This window comes from Xyrauchen texanus, chromosome 3, assembly GCF_025860055.1.
Source record: "Xyrauchen texanus isolate HMW12.3.18 chromosome 3, RBS_HiC_50CHRs, whole genome shotgun sequence".
NCBI lineage: Eukaryota > Metazoa > Chordata > Actinopteri > Cypriniformes > Catostomidae > Xyrauchen > Xyrauchen texanus.
In genome coordinates, this window is record NC_068278.1 from 31,012,716 (window position 1) to 31,030,109 (window position 17,394).

General features: G+C 41.0%; 1 protein-coding gene across 1 annotated transcript in view; it reads left to right on the plus strand.

The window, feature by feature from the left end:
* Positions 1 to 17,394, plus strand: part of LOC127621004 (leucine-rich repeat and calponin homology domain-containing protein 2-like) — a 119,009-nt gene that overhangs the window by 41,454 nt on the left and 60,161 nt on the right. The window contains exons 2-10 of the mRNA XM_052094413.1: positions 787 to 931; positions 3,279 to 3,405; positions 3,491 to 3,596; positions 4,052 to 4,188; positions 9,731 to 9,861; positions 10,814 to 10,901; positions 12,915 to 13,011; positions 14,484 to 14,584; positions 15,066 to 15,130. Coding sequence (XP_051950373.1) covers positions 787 to 931; positions 3,279 to 3,405; positions 3,491 to 3,596; positions 4,052 to 4,188; positions 9,731 to 9,861; positions 10,814 to 10,901; positions 12,915 to 13,011; positions 14,484 to 14,584; positions 15,066 to 15,130 — 997 coding nt within the window. The remainder of the gene's footprint in view (positions 1 to 786; positions 932 to 3,278; positions 3,406 to 3,490; positions 3,597 to 4,051; positions 4,189 to 9,730; positions 9,862 to 10,813; positions 10,902 to 12,914; positions 13,012 to 14,483; positions 14,585 to 15,065; positions 15,131 to 17,394) is intronic.

The window sequence follows — 17,394 nt, forward strand, 5'->3', positions numbered from 1 at the left end:
CCTCCCATATTTTGTTTTAGCCCATGCCAACACTATTGTCAGTTCCAGCCATTTTTTTGTTAGATGTCATATCAGGAATCAGGATAGGTAGTGACAGTCTTTTCACTTCATCCAGAAATTGTAATGCCTTGACAAATCAATAATCTATTTCTCTCTCTCCTTCTTTCTCTCTTGTGTTCTCTCTCTCTCTCTCTCTCTCTCTCTCTCTCTCTCTCTCTCAATCTCTCTCTGTCTGTGTGGGTTGGGTTTTGCTTACAGAATGTTCCAACATGGATAGTAAAACCTAAAATCAACTACATTGTGGATCCACACAATGAGAACAAGTTACATACTAAATAGAGTCATAAAGAAAATCTAATAATGCAGAAGGTTTATGAGAGTGTTAGGTTTAGAGGTAGGGTTAGGGGATATAAAATGTAATTAGTTCTGTATAAAACTATAGAAGTCAATGAAAAGTCATCACCATGATATAACAACAAACGTATTTGTGAGTGTGTGCATTTATGTGTATGTGTGTTAAACTGTTAAACTCCTTTTATATATCTGGCAAATCAATAACTTGGAAACATTATCAAAAATTTTTCCTGTTGTTGATCAGTGTAGCAGAGGCTTCACTTTTCCAGTTTGTTGAATATACAGTACATTAGTATATAGACACTTAAAATGTAAATGTGTTATGGTATTTTTGTATATTAGTAAATATGTATATTGTTCTATATCCCTGTGTGGATCTTTCAGTGGAAAGACTTCAGTTAACTTGATCTTTTTTGTAATTGTTATGAACAGACTTGTCAAGAAACCGTTTCTGTGAAATGCCCCCAGAACTCTGTATGTTTGCACCGCTGGAGTCATTAAACCTCTACCACAACTGCATAAAAGTCATTCCAGAGGCCATTATCAACTTACAGATGCTCACCTACCTGAACATCAGGTAATACCAACACAGTTATCTCTTTTTTTTTTGTTCTATCTATCTATCTATTCACCAGTCTTTAATATGCCCATTTCTAAAAAAATATACATATATTTCTCTCTCAGGTTAATCTTTTTTTGTATTATTATATGCACATGACACCTGTATTGCATACTGAATTTCAAACATGGTGGTATGGTAGTCTACGTGAAATTAATCTACCTTTAGTATATTACAGGGTCCTTTTTTTAACAAGCACACAGATTCCTGAAAGTTTGAGTTCACACCTTTTTATCTTTTTTCATGTCTATTTATCTGAATCTACTAACTACTTACAATAACTTTACTTTGAGCAGCTTTGTAGGTACATATAAAGTCCTGAGATAAGTTATAATTTCAGTATCGATTCTACAATGAAAACCCTTCTTAGACAATCTTACATTTCTGGGAAATCATCCCAACAGACGAACTTTCTGAATACTTTTCATCAAATACCAGTTGCAGAGTAAAGCATTTAAAGACCGTGAGAATTCATCTGCTACAGGGATTTTTTTTTACCATGGTTTAGGGTGCTCTTAGATGAAGCAGTACAACCTAAAGTGGCTTATTGCTTTTATAAAATTATGCCAACAACAATACAGTAGTTTGGGTGTGAACAGCTAAAATAGGCTGTTTACAGTTGCCAAGCAATTTTTCAACATAACACATAAATCTAGAATGGGCCATCACAGATGTTCTTTTAGCAGTATTTACAACAGTTTACTACATGGCTCATCTGATCAGAATTTAAGGATGGTACAATCTATTTTATAATGAAAAATTAGCACCTGGATTTGCTTGCGATAGAATGAAACATTTGAATCTGCCAAAAGCACAATAAAGGGTTAGTTCACCCAAAAATGAAAATTCTCTCATTATTTACTTGCCTTTAAGCCATCCCAGATATGTATGACTTTCTTTTTTCCACAGAACCGAAGTGAAGATTTTTGCATGCACATTTTAGCTCTTTTTGTCTATACAATGGAAGAATACAGGTGCCATCAGCTGGCTGGCTATTTGACAGTCCAAAAGTCATATTTAGGCAGCATAAAAGCAATCCACACGACTCCAGTTGGTCTTCTGAGGCAAATCGAAAGATTTGTGTAAAAATAAATAAATGGATAATTAAAACTATAACTTCAGAAATCGCTTCCTGCCTGCAGTCAATGCATCAGTGATGTAAGCGCAATGACACATTCACGTGAGAAGTCGGAAGCACACGCTTTGTATACAACAGAGGAACGAATGTCACATGAAAGTTTGGTCATTTCAAACAGCAACCGGAAGCAACAGTTAAAAATATTTTAATTATTGATTTGTTTCTTGCTTCAGAAGACATTCATTGTTTGACTGGAGTTGTGTTGATTACTTTTATGCTGCTTAAATATGACTTTTGAACTTTCAAATAACCAGCAGACTGATGGCACCTGTATTATTCCATTGAATTGACAAAAAGAAATGTGCTTATAAAAATCTTCACTTCGGTTCTGCTGAAGAAGGAAAGTCAAACTTGAAGGTAAGTAAATCACGAGAGGATTTTAATTTTGGGGTGAACTAACCCTTTAATTAATGATGAACTTTTATTAATAAGTCATTAAGAAACATGATAAAATGCTTAATAGATTAGTAGTTGATGCAGAAGAAAGCCGTGAAGGAGGAAACCGTGCTGCTCCATAGAGGGATCTGCCACTTATGACAACTGCAACAAAAAAAAACAATAAAATGTCCAGCACAGATATCACAAAAAATAATAATGCAAACTAGCAAAATGAAAACTCATGCTCGACAATTCCTCTGTATAAGATACTACATCCCTGCAGCTGCAATTTATTTTCCCCATTTTGAAAGGCTTTCATAAAGTATTGGGGGACGTAACTGCATAAATGCACAATCAAGTTCCTGCGTTAGTTTGAATGAAAATGCTCTGAAGTGGCATTATACAAGCCATTGTAAACTAAAATTTAAATTTCACTTATTTTGTTTTGGGTGGGCAGCTGGGCACTGTCATAGCCCACAAAGTTGGTTGACCAGAATGATCTTCCTGATGAAGCTGGTTAACCAAGAATGTCTTAAGTGTTAATAAGTCTGGTGGGAACATCAGCACACCAACATCCAGAAAGCTACATGACTGTTGACAAGCCATGCTGGTGTTTTAACATGTGCACTACTCAACTCATAGTACCTACTTCTAAAAAAAGGTGACATAAAGTTTAATGGACTTCAATATTTGTGGGGTTTCCCTCATTAGAGAAAAACAAAGAGAGAGACCAATAGAAAGATGTTTAATGAGGATCGAAGGTAATCCTTGATGTTTTGATGTTTTCAGTCGAAATCAACTATCTGTGCTCCCAAAGTATCTCTTCAATCTTCCCCTGAAAGTCCTGGTGGTGAACAACAATAAACTCCTGTCTGTTCCTGAAGAGATCGGCAAAGCCAAAGACATTATGGAGCTGGTCAGTGTGTGTGCATGCATGGGTGATATTTATTTGTGTGTATATTACAGTGTGGTTTGGTGACATTTGTGTTTTCGCTTTTCAGGACATCAGCTGTAATGAGATCCAGGTGCTTCCTACACAGATGGGGAAACTCCTTGCATTACGAGAACTCAACATACGAAGAAACTACCTTCAAGTGCTACCAGACGGTACAGACAAACACAGGACACACACAAGCTTCTACAAATATATGCATCATTGAGATTAAAATTCAAAAGGTCCATTTGATTTAAATGTAAAAATAGATTAAGTGTGTATGTACTACATTATATGTTATTTCTCATTAAGGGTTCCCACTGACATTGAAAAACTAGAAATATCAGGGAATATTAAAATTGTTATTTCCAGGCCTGGACATTTTTAAATCGTAAAATGCAATATAAAATTATTAGATATAAAATTTTCTAGATTTGCTCAGCTCTAAAATATTTATTTGTCTAGAAAGTGTTATTTGACACAGACCTAATTCTGTGTTCACAAGCGACTGTCAAAATTGGTAAAAAAAAAATTGGAAATCTTGGTTATTACATCTTGTAAAGCGATCATCTTCATATATTGACTAAAGTTTTTCCCTCTCTTTCTTTTTCCCCTCTCTCCTTAACAGAGTTGTCTGACCTGCCGTTGATTAGGTTGGATTTCTCTTGTAATAAGATTACTGAGATTCCCCCATCTTACCGCAAACTCAAGCAGTTACAACACATTGTTCTTGACAACAACCCCATGCAGTTTCCTCCAGCGCAGGTGTGTCTGTACTTATTTGTTACTGTGTATCTGTTCAGACTGTATGGCGCTGAAGATTATCTTGAATGTTTCTGCAATTTCAGTTCAATAGTTAATTCTTGCCTGTTGGCGCCATCCAGTGGCTGGCAATGTTTAAAATACTCTACAAGGCATATTGACACAAAAATGAGCAAGATATTTAATGAATGATTGTAGTTTTTTCATCTGGTCAGTGAAAGAAAATATACAGTGCACTTTTCACACATTTTTTATTTCTACATATTATTCCACATGCATAGAATTATAAGATTCTATATAGTGTAAATAAAGACATACATACAGTTCTTCATACTGAATAAAAATATAAATCTGAAATGAATGCGATTCACCCCTTCTCAGGAGCACCTTTGGCATGATCCTAGGCAGGAGCACTGCTGCATGATTTCCTCTGAGATTTTTCTTACTGGGTGCTTTGTCCATTTCCATTTAATCTTTTTGAATTTTCTTGTTTTCTGATGAGAAACAATTACCAAACCATGTTGTAGGGGATGCTGTGGTGCAGTGCAGTGGTTCAGTCTCAGGACTATTAACTGGAAGGTTGCTGGTCTGATCCCTGCATGGACTTAGCCATGAGACATTATGTCCTTGAGCAAGACACTTTACCCAAAAGTGTTGTCATCATTCACTCACTTTCATGTCATTCCTGCCCGTATGACTTTCTTTCTTCTGTGGAACACATTTACATTTATATATTTTGCAGATGATTTTATCCAAGGTGATTTACAAAATGAGGAAGGATACAACACAAGCGATTCATCGTAAGAAGACAGTAACACAAAGTACTGCATTACAAAGTTCCAATCGTATTATAAAAGTATTAGCCAAGAAAGAGATTAGAGTACAACAATTTTTATTTTATTTTAATGTTTTATAAATATGTTATGAGTGTAGGGTCAAATGCTTGTGAAAAATTCTTCAGACGCTTTTTGAAGACGTTTCTGAAAAAACGTTTCATGGCTTCAGTGAGTTTGTCAGTTTGTTTTGTATATTTTGTTATTTTCTCTCCCTCATGTCTCGTAGAAAGAGCTGGCATGCATGATCAGTGTTTCCATGGGAACATTGATTGTTCCTGGGGGAATGCTGATCATACCACTAATTAGCGTGCCAAGCAACACCTGTTCTCCTCTAATTCACTCCCTTCCTAAGCCCTTCATGTTCTCAGTATCTTTACTAGATTGTTGTATTATTGTCTATTTTATATGATTGTCTATTTTGCCATTGCAAAGCCTTTCGATCAAACTAACCGGAGAAGTTATGTTGCACCTTGTTATCTCGCATTTGCACGTGATATGGACCGAAGTGTCCAGAGTGTTTAATTCAGACATTTATTTAAATGTTGCTTCAAGTATATGGCTGAACCCCAAATTATGTATTAATAAGTCCCCATCACCGGCAACAATGCCACCTATGGGCACAAACCCACCTTTGCTGGACCAGACTGGACCAGCAAAAAGTGCTCTTCACTGACGAGTCGGTTTTGGTCTACCAGGGGCGATGGTTGGACTTGTGTTTATCGTCGAAAAGGAATGAGCGTTACACCGAGGCTTGTACTCTGAAGCGGGATTGATTTGGAGGTGGAGGGTCCGTCATGGTCTAGGGCGATGTGTCACAGCATGATCAGACTGAACTTGTTGTCATTGCAGACCATTTTAATGCTGTGCATTACAGGGAAGACATCCTCCTCCCTCATGTGGTACCCTTCCTGCAGGCTCGTCCTGATATGACCCTCCAGCATGACAATGCGTGATTTCTTGTAAGACAGGACTATCAGTGTTCTACCAGGGCCAGCAAAGAGCCCAGATCTCAATCCCATTGAGCACGTCTTGGACCTGTTGGATCGGAGGGTGAGGGCTTGGGCCATTCCCTCCAGAAATGTCCGAGAACTTGCAAGTGCCTTGGTGGAAGAGTGGGATAACATCTTGCAGCAAGAACTGGCAAATCTGGTGGAGTCCCTGATGAGATGCACTACAGAACTGCAGCTGGAGGCCACACCAGATACTGACTGTTACTTTTGACCCCCCCCCCTTTATTCAGGGACACATTATTCAATTTCTGCCAGTCACATTTCTGTGAAACTTGTTCAGTTTATGTCTTAGTTGTCGAATCTTTTTATGTTTATACAAATATATATACATGTTAAGTTTGCTGAAAATAAAAGCAGTTGAAAGTGAGAGGATGTTTCATTTTTGCTAAGTTTAGATAGACAGATAGATAGATAGATCTAAAATCCTATGTAGGGAGAAACAGCGAAGCCTCGTCAGTGGACTTATGCTTTCATTGTGCTCGGTCTGGTAATTTCTCTGCTTCCTGTCCGGTAAATAGACACCACTCATCAGTAGGAAAGGGGTTACTGGTGAGCGCAACACCATTGGACAAAACCCCTGGACTTCGGACACTTCTCCCGGCCCGGCTGTAGTATGGATCTAACTGTCACACGTTCTCAGCCCTGGTGGATTCCAGTGCTGAACAGAACTTTATGGATTTCGAATTGGCTTCTAAATGGCAGCTTTCTATGGGCCAGTTGGATAAACCCATCAACCCCAAACCCTCAGTGGCATGCCGCTGTCCGTCATCATCCAGTCCACAAACAGGATCCAGTCCACAAACATCTCTCTCTCCTCTCTCTCTCTCTCTCTCTCTCTCTCTCTCTCTCTCTCTCTCTCTCTCTCTCTCTCTCTCTCTCTCACTTCCCTCTCTTTTTTGGGGGGGTACTACACTGTTACAGGAAGTACCCCTCCAGTTTAATTAGTTCTGTTTCCCACCCCTTGTCCCCTCCCTCATCCAGGTTGATGGGGATGACCTGCCGGCAGACGGGGCTTAGGGCACGCCCTCCCCCAGGGAAAGGGGGGGGATGTACGTCACGCTGGGGACTCCCCAGCCTGAGAGAACGAGGGAGGAATGTGGCAGGGCGGAGGGTGGGGCCGGGTCGTGATCCTACACACCCGGTCCCATATTAGGCTAATCAAGCCTCCCGAGAGGGATAAATGTCTACTGCGGAGGATCGTGCGGGAGAGAGAGATCGTTTACGGACATGTCCGTCATGTGTGTGTTTGTGTGTCTGTTTAAGTTTACTATTAAAATATTATTTACACCATCAAGCCGGTTCTCTCCTGCTCCTTTCCATTTTGTGTCATGTTTTTGGGCAGAATTCTGTCAACAGCTCAGTTTGTCTTCTTGGTTTCATCCCCAGACAAAGGGTGACGCAGAGCAGGCGAGCTGGAAAAGGCCCTGCGCTGTGTGGGCTCCTGTAATCTGTCTTCTTGGAGCGATCATTTAGTCTGGGTCGAGTATGCCCACAACTCATTGCAATCATCATCTATGGGGCTGTCAGCCTTCCAGTGCAGCCTTGGTTATCAGCCCCTTCTGTTCCCCGCATAAGAACCCGACATACATGTTCCATCCACTCACACCTTCATTCAGAGGTGCCGACGCACCTTGAAAGCCGCTAGAGAAGCCCTCATGCAGACTGGCGCTCTCGTTAAGAGGTCAGCGGACCGGCACCATTCTGAGCTTACTTGTGCGGGCAGAAGGTTTGGCTGTCCTCTAAGGACATCTCACTCATGGAAAACTTGTCTCCCCTCATGTAACATGGTTACCAAGTTATATTGGGTCTCGGCTCAGGACATCCTGGACTGCGCCTCATAGATCAGTTTCACCTCTGGCGAGGCGTCCCTAATGGGGGGTACTGCCACTGCCACTGCTCCGGTGAGTTTGATGGTTTGTTTTGTATTTTTTGTTATTTTCTTACCCTCATGTCTCGCATATGCGGCTGGCATGCATGATTTGTGTTTCCATGGGAACATTGATTGATCCCGGAGGAACGCTGATCATGACACTAATTAGCATGCCAAGCAACACCTGTTCTCCTCTAATTCACTCCCTTTTCTTAAGCCCTTTGTGTTCTCAGTATCTCTGCTATAGTTTTGTTTGTTGTTAAGGAACTAACCTCACTCTCTCTGCCTAGTTGTTTATCTGTTGGTTGCCCATGTGTCAGGTGTGTGGTTGCCTTCAGTTTGCTGTGTGTCAGCGGATCTTTCATGGAGGATACTTCGTCTCTGCCTGCGTGTCGGGAGTGTGGATTTCCATTGTGCTGCGTGTCAGCTGGTCTTACACAGAGGATTCCTCAACTTAGTTACTACCCCTATTTATTGCAAATAAATCCTTTGAATTATTCCTCTGCATTTGGGTCTATTTGTCTCCACAGATGGAGTTGGTAAGGTCATTCCACCATCGAGGTACAGTAAAGCTGAAAGTCTGGGAAAGTGAAAGTTTTTGTGTTGTTACCACAAGGCACTGCATTTACAGACACTGCAGCCTTCTGGTGGGAACATGGCTCTGCAGGAATGCTTGTACTGTAGGTAAACTAGGTAAACCTGGTTGTGTGGCAATAAATAAATATCGTAAGACTCTTGTTTCACAGCTGGTATGGTGCTATGTGGTGTGATGTGCAGTGTTGAACTACAGTTAGTTCCAGTCCTCTAATCTGATTACGTTCCAAAAGTGCTATTTCGTAAATAACATCACTGGGACACTTCACTGTGTGTATCATTCCACTTGTCAGCCAGATAGGCTTTTGATATTTGTGGTATTTCAGCTGTGACATGCAACGGTTGATCCTACATCATTTGGAACAATTTATTTTGTGGAGTAAAAATAGACAAAATAACTGGTCCATATTTTGTCTTAAATGTAAGTTAATTGATATTTACTTATTGCTTGTATTCAACAATTCTGTAAACAAGATCACACTCACATAATTTAGTACAACAGCACTTTTGCACGTGTCATATCGCTGAATTACATTTGCACCGGCCCTGAACATTCAGATATGATCTCATGCAACTATAATCTCCTTCACATTGCTGAGTCCTCACATTTTTAGGGAAAAGTCCAACTGACATGTGAGATACTGAGCTTTGCAAGGAGTTTTGTTGAAATTCTGCAGATGAAAGCTATGATGCAAAAAAAATTCCAGGTGTTCTGTGAGACAAGCTGAGAACTCAACAAAAATGTACTTTGTTTAAACTTACTATCACTCCTAAACTTCTACTTCTTTCCTTATTCCTCCCTTGACTGAAATTAACCTAGTTTCAGATTTGCTTGGAAAGTCCCTTGTTCCTTGTGTAGTTATTCCTTGGAAATGCACTGTTGTGATGCTCACAGACATAAAACAGCACACAGGTGGACTGCAATCAAGGGATTATTTAGTACTTGGAAAAGAGAGTTGATTATTTAGAGAGGTCAATGAAGGAGGTTTAGTCAGGTTTTTTGTAGAAGGTGATTTGATCTTTGATTTAAAAAAATGTGAATGACGTTAAGCACTTTGTTTTCTAGGACAAAAACAAACACACACACCTCTGGTTCTAAACAGCACAACAAAATGTGGAAAATTAAAAGGAGGGTCAATCATTTATAGGCGCTGTTATATGAATTTTAGGGTTTATTTTAATGTTGGTTTGTAAAGTTTCATCTTGTTTTTATAATTTTTTGTCTTTGATTACAGATCTGTTTAAAGGGGAAGATTCACATCTTCAAGTATTTAAACCTGCAGGCATGTCTCCTGGATAAAAAAACAGACACTCTTGACATGCCCTTGCTGGGAAAACGATGCTTACCACAGCAACTGACAGACAGGTGCCCACATTCCTGCATGTCACCCTATATGTTTATGTCACCTTTTGCTTCATTTTCATGCAGCACACTTATGTTTTCTCAACAAAGAATAACAACACATTGCCCACAAGCTGTTTGTAACTGATCAAGTATATCCTGCTGCAATAGAGATTCACTGATAAAAGCCATTTAAACCCATTGTGTGGGTTTACTACCCAAACCCATGTTCATGATATCCATTACAGATGAGTGGCGTTTTTTAAAACAGTGACATCTGAGGGATCAGAGATCACACATATTCAGAAGTGGTTTTCATCTTGCCCTTTACGCACAAAGATTTGACCAGATTCCTTTATTCTTTTAACTGTATTGTGCAATGTAGAGGGTTAACTGCTCATAATCCTTCCAATTTGTCTTTAAGGAACATTGTTCTTAAAGTGCTGGAATATTTTCTGAAGCATCTGTTGACAAATTGACTAGTCTCGAATGATCCTTGCTCTTGAAGGACTAGGCTGTTTTTGGAGGCTCCTTATATACTATGACACGATTGCCTCACCTGTTTAACATATCCTGTTTCACATCACCTTGTTATTTAAACTCGTCAAATTGTTATTAGTCTTAAATTGCCCATCTCAACTTTTTTGGATCAATCATCTGATTTGAAATTACTTTACATTTTCAAAGAACAATGAAATTCACAAGATAAAACATCATATAATGTGTAGTTGTAGAGCTTACAATATAGCAAAGGTTGAATATAATTTACAAATCACTCCTTTTTGTTTTTATTAGCATTTTTCATACTGTCACAACTTTTTTGGAATTGGGGTTGTACAAGTTTCAGAATTATTGGTAGTGATGAAACAAACAAGAGCAATAAGAGAAACATAGCTCAACATGTATCCTAATTAACTCTCAGCATAGTGCAGAGTAATGATGTTGTGTGTGTCCTTGTGTATGTGTTTTTGTGTAGTATGGAAGATTTCTATCCCAGTAAAAACCATGGCCCTGACTCAGGTATTGGCAGTGACAATGGTGACAAAAGGCTGTCGACTACAGAGGTAAGCAAACAGACACACTCACACTCAGTTTTTGCTCTGCAGACTCACTGTTATTAGTTGGTCTTTTTTATTTGATTTGATATTTTTAAACTTTTTTTCTGTATGCATACAACTGTAAAATGTAACAGTGTTTGGATAGTGATTGTTTAATTGATGAGCTAGCTCATCTACATCATGCTTTGGATTTACATTTGAACATATTACTGGCTTAGTGGCTGTTCACGCTGTACATGTTTTTGTCCATATGCACAGTTAAAAAAAATAATTTAATATGTAATTATGAGCTAGACTGATTTCTTTGACCATTGCGCCACTTCTTGCTTTTTCTTTCAGCCTCTTTCAACATGATTTGTGCATTCATTTACATGCAATACAAGGTTAACAAGAACGTCAACTCTTAAAATCCTTAGAGACGTGCAAGAAAATGTATCGGTCTGAACGGCTCCTTACAGTGTCTCTGTTATGCTTTAAGAGGATTTCTTCTGAAAAACAGTAACAAACCCAAAGTTTAGGGGGTTAGGCATCATCCAAGCTCTATGAATTGGAGACACAGGCCACCACATCCAGAACTTTAAAGGCTTGAGTGTAACACAAATGTAGTACCTTGGGCAGACATGTTAACCCAGCATTTTTTGTGTATGAGAGTGGCTATAAATACTCAGACTGATAAGGAATCTGATATGCTCCGTTCACTATTGGACCTGTTCTGGAACACTTTTTCATATACAAACATATACTAGAGACAAACTCAATATTGTCCCCAATTATATTCAACACACTGTTGGAAACGGCAGCACAAACCTGGTTCAGATGCATAAATGACTTTAGGGTCGAAATAAACATAGGCTGGTTTAATCAGTTTTTTCCAGCAGCGATAGTGACTGATTGACGAATTCAGTCATTTAGGATTAAAACACAACTACATACAAAGAAGCCAGGCATGTAAAACCTAAACAAAAAAGATACAAACAGACCCCATTTACACATGGTATTTAAATACGTCTCAGATGATCCGATCACGTGTGGTCAGGGAAGTCATACCGCTGTTTACTCCTGGTGTTTCCTGTGACCACTTGTTTTAAGATTTCGGGGGAGTGTCTCTGATTTCAAATTCATGATGATATACATCAATCACCATGTCAGTGTGCATGATAATAAGCTGCAAATAGTCAGACATAAAGAAAGATAAATAAAGCACTTATAAAACCAGTGCACTGTTTCTCCCAAGTGGTTTTGAAATTCACTCTAAGCACAAACGCAAAATTTCGAGCAGAATTATCTGTTATTTTTGTGGAGTACCTGTATTAACCTAAGCTTTAGATGTGTGTGTTTGTCATCTGTGTCACTGCATGTTGATATCAGTCACATTTAAGAAGTTTTGTTAAGTTCTCATGCTTGTATGTGTATTCGCTTTTTCACATTTTCAGAACGGACGGTTATTTCCCTTTTTTTCATCATAACCGGCAAAGTTTAAACTCATATTGTAGTGCAGCGTTTAATTGACAGGTGAGGGGTAGCGCTTCACTACTGTCCAGGACGCATTCAGGACGAATAGGAGGCGAGAACCGGCTTGATAATATAAATAATAGTTTTAATGATAAACTTAAAAGACAAACACACACATGACGGACATGTCCGTAAACTATCTCTCTTTCCCGCACGATCCTCTGCAGTCGACCTTTATCCCTCTCGGGAGGCGTGATTAGCCAAATAGGGGACCGGGTGTGTAGGATCACAACCTGGCCACGCCCTCCGCCCTGCCACACACCTCATATGCGATGTGGTCACATGCGTTTTTGACTACCTACGTATGTGGTTTTTGTGATCCGATCTTAAAACATTTTGCACCCCGTTTACAACTGTATTTAATGCTGACCACTTGTGATTGGATCACCTGAAATGCATCTTAATACCAGATATAAAGGGGGTCACAGATGAGCAGAACAGCTTTGTTGATCTTTATTCCTTTAGTTAATCATTGTTCTGTCTCCCCTTCTTAATGTCGATTTCTAGCCATCTGATGATGACACAGTTAGTCTCCACTCTCAAGTATCTGAGACAGCACGGGCTGATGCACACATACTTCTCACAAAGTTGGACTCAAACAAAGGTTTGTGTGTGTTCAGTGTTGGTTTTTGCCACAGATGATTATTTGTATAAATATTGACTAATCACAGTTTTTTTAGAAGTTATATTTATAGTAATTCCTCACCTCAAGAAAGTCAAATGAAAACACTGTCTCCATTGAAATATGGACATTTCTCACCTATTTTCACCTACAATGTTCAGATGTTCAGACGCAGTGCTTCGTGGGACTGTAGTTTGTGCCCTCATGAAAGACGGAAAGTACACAGTCTTGTACTTTTGTCTTTTTATCTGATTTTCAAATACATTTTTGCTTTAAATCAAAGTTTAATGTTGTGATTCACCTTGGAGCTGGTTGGGTTGGTTCATTGTTTAGAATTTGGGCAGGCAATGTTGCACTCTATTGCCAGTTATTTGAAAAGCTGTATAAATCATAAGGAAACTACCATAATGGCATTACCCACAAAGCTAGTTATGTCACCAGAAAGGCCAGACATCTCTGTAGTTAATGGATTAATTTACCAAAAAAAGAAAATACTTTCATTATTTAATAACCCTCATGACTCATTCCAAACACATATTACTTTTCATTGGAACAGAAAAGGAAATATTTTTAAGAATTGTACTGGTCTCTCATTTCTGTGCACTTGAATGGGAACTGAGACATCTCACGGACCCACTGATCCAGTCGCAGCCGTTAACAGCCCACTGAATGGGAGGATTATCAGCGATAATTATGATGCATTATGATGTTTTTGCATCCCATTCCTCATGGGGACTCATTGCATGGAAAAGAGTGACCATTGCAATTTTCCTTTTGTGTTTTACAGAAGAAATATAGGTTTGAAAAGAATTAAGGGTGATTACATTTTGACAAAAAAACATGTTTTGAGTGAATTAATCCATTTAGATTTATCACAGTCATGGCATACAGCCATGTTCCTCCTATACACTTGAAATCTTATGAAAATAGTTACTTTCTATGACATAGTTTGGTGTGTCTTTTTGGTGTGTATTTGCACTCAATAATTTGGTTAATTGTTAAACATTTAAACTTAAAGTAGTAGTAATATTAATAGAGTATTTTTTTTAAGTATGGTGAAAATGAATAACACTCACATGAGATGAAGACTGTAGTCATATTAGTCTTAAAGATAAAGCTGCTTTATTCTACACATGATGGTGGCTGCACATTGTTGAGCACCACCATGTTGATCATGTTGAGGTAATATGACCAGTCAAATATTACTCATTCTATCACAATAATCACCATGTAATCAGACACTTTCTCTGAATATATTAATCATAAATGACTGTGAATAGCAGATTCACATTACAATGACATTACTAACTGTATTACATCTGTTTTTGTGTGATGCTGAATCTATGCCATTAAGTGTCAGTGAGCATAAACACAATTTAAACTTTTTGCTCTATTAAAGTGTAAATATCCTGTCTTGGTGTTCTTTTCTCCATTTTTTTGCAATGAATATGCAGATCAGGACCTATACGACTTTATTGATCCAAATCCAGATGAAGAGGCTACACTTTCTGAGGGAGATATACAACACAATGCACCCTTTGTGTCTTGTATAAAGGTATACATAAACAGAGATGTTCAGTTCCTTCACACACAAAACCATATGTTGTACATGCTTCCTCAATCCTTATCTTTCCTACCAAGAAATAGATCACACGCTCGAGTACAGGTGTATATATATATATATATATATATATATATATATATATATATATATATATATATACACACACACTACTTACCCAATTGAAAAGACCAGCATTGCCTTTCATCTGCATATGATGTGTTTTGGATGCTGGTGTCCCCACCCAGGCTTAATTTACCTTGTTCAGCCAGCTTCTTCAGAAAAAGCTTTTTTGGCATCAGTATTTTTTCCACCAGTGTGATTAGCACCAGATCTGTATAAACCTGCTTGTACCAGCATGGAAATGTATGCTGGTCTAAGCTGATCTTTTCAGCAGGGCTCTCAATAGTGCATTCACCCATTACATACTGTAATAGACTACAACTGATTAGAGCTTCCCTTCTCTTGTCCCCAGGAGCTGGAGAGGGTTTTAAAAACACACCAAAGCAAAGACAAAGAGAACTGTAAAGAGGAGTCTGGGTAAGTCTGTCTCAATCAGGGTGCATTCCTGTAATTTCTTAGTATGTACTAAATTTCATGAAGAATGTCTTAAATAAGTTCAGAGTCAAGTTCATTCAGGATTTTTCTGAGGAGCCGGAAAGGGTCAGGTTTCTACAGTGGCTCGGCTCAGCGACGTGGCCGGGAGGACACAACGTCTCGTTCCCTCCATCAGGGAATGGAGGTTACATACGTAACATAGACAGTAAAGTAAAGGGCGTGGTAGGAACCTTGGGCACGTAGCCCGTTCACGGTCTTAGGATCACTTATGTGCCTGCCGGACCGAACTCCAGGCAATGTCGCTAACAGAGAACGCTTGCAGGTCCCCGACCCTCTTGATGGAGGTGAGCGCGATCAGCAGGGCAGTCTTAAGAGAGAGGGCCCTGAGTCTAACTGATTCTAGCGGCTCGAAGGGAGGTCTCTGGAGGCCCGCGAGGACCACCGAGAGACCCCAGGAGGAGAACAGGCTTGGCCGGGAGGGATTCAACCTCTTAGAAATCTGATGATTAAGTCGTGCTTACCCAAGTCTACTGCGTCGTGGTGGGCCGCGATGACAGCGACATACACCTTTAGGGTGGAAGGGGACAGCCTCCCCTCCAGCCTCTCTTGCAGAAATAAGAGCACTGACCTAACTGCGCACCTCTGCGGGTCTTCGGGAGGGGCTGTCACGAGGAGTACGAGGTCTGAGAACCAGGTACGGGTCGGCCAATAGGGAGCCACTAGTGTGACTTGTTCCTCGTCCTCCCTGACCTTGCACAGTACCTGTGCTAGAAGGCTCACTGGGGGAATGCGTACTTGTGCAGCCCAGCAGGCAAGCTGTGTGCCAGTGCGTCTGCCCTGAGGGGAGCCTCTGTTCGGGCATACCAGAGCGAGCAGTGGGAGGTCTCTCGGGAGGCAAACAGGTCTACCTGGGCCTTGCCGAACCATTCCCAAATCAGCTGGATCGACTGGGGGTGAAGCCTCCACTCTCCGCTGGGCAAGCGTTGTCGTGATAGCGCGTCCACTATCACATTGAGGTTGCTGGGGATGTGAGTGGCACGCCTGAGTCGCTGCTGTCTCCAAAGGAGGAGAAGACAGGCAAGTTGTGCCATGTGGCAGGAGCATACGCCACCATGCCGATTTATGTACGCTACCGTGGCGGTGCTGTCTGACCTGATTAGGACATGTTTGTCTCGAACTAACGGGAGGAACTTCTGCAGGGCAAAGAAAACAATCAACAACTCTAGGCAATTGTTGTGCCAACGCAGCGGGGCCCCTTTCCAATGGCCTGCGGCTGCGTGCTTGTTGCACACGGTGCCCGGACCCAATTTGGAGGCGTCGGTCGTGACCAGGACGCCTCGGGACACCTGCTGCAAGGGGACTCCTGTCCACAGAAAGCAGAGGTCTGTCCAGTTTTGAAGTTTGGCGGCAGGCGGGGGTGATGATCACACGGTGCGTGCCGCGGCGCCATGCCAGTCTCGTGACTCGAGTCTGGGGACAGTGCTGAAGCGGTCTCATATGTATCGACTCCAGCGGCGCGACCGCTGCGGAGGATGTCACCCAGGAGCTTCTGGAAAGGTTTTAAAGGGACCGCCGTGCCCGCCGTGCCAGGCCGAGAAAAGAGATGCTCTGAACCGGGGCGAGCTTGCTCTTTTCCCAGTTGACCTGAAGCCCCAAACGGCTGTGGTGCCTGAGCACCTGGTCTCTGTGAGCGCATAGTAACTCCCAGAATGATCCAATTGAGTATGCGAATGCCGGCTTCTCGGCGCAGGGCACGGCTGGGTGCAGCTGTGAGCGGTGCACATGTCCGCGGAACCAATCAAGTAGCCGTGAGGGGGCGGGGTTTTCCGGTCCAGTCTCGCGCTCTCGGTACCCGGGAAAGCGGACCTCTGTGCGGCAGGCTCAGACTGGGCCATCAGCATCAGACGCCGCTGTAACGCTCTCCGATCCAGCGGCGACGTCGTCATCCAAATCCGGGAGCTCAAGGGACCTGCAGTCCGGCCGCGAAGTGGGCCACACTCATCCCGAGCATTATACCTGTATGTCCAGGAGTGGGGTATGCAAAAACTTCTCATTGGCCTTTTTTCATAGATCAGAGGTATATTCGGCGCTCAAGAGAGACCCCTAGTGTCGCTTCTTTACATTTACATTTTATGCATTTGGCAGACGCTTTTATCCAAAGCGACTTACAGTGCAATTATTACATGGACAATCCCCCCGGAACAACCTGGAGTTAAGTGCCTTGCTCAAGGACACAATGGTGGTGG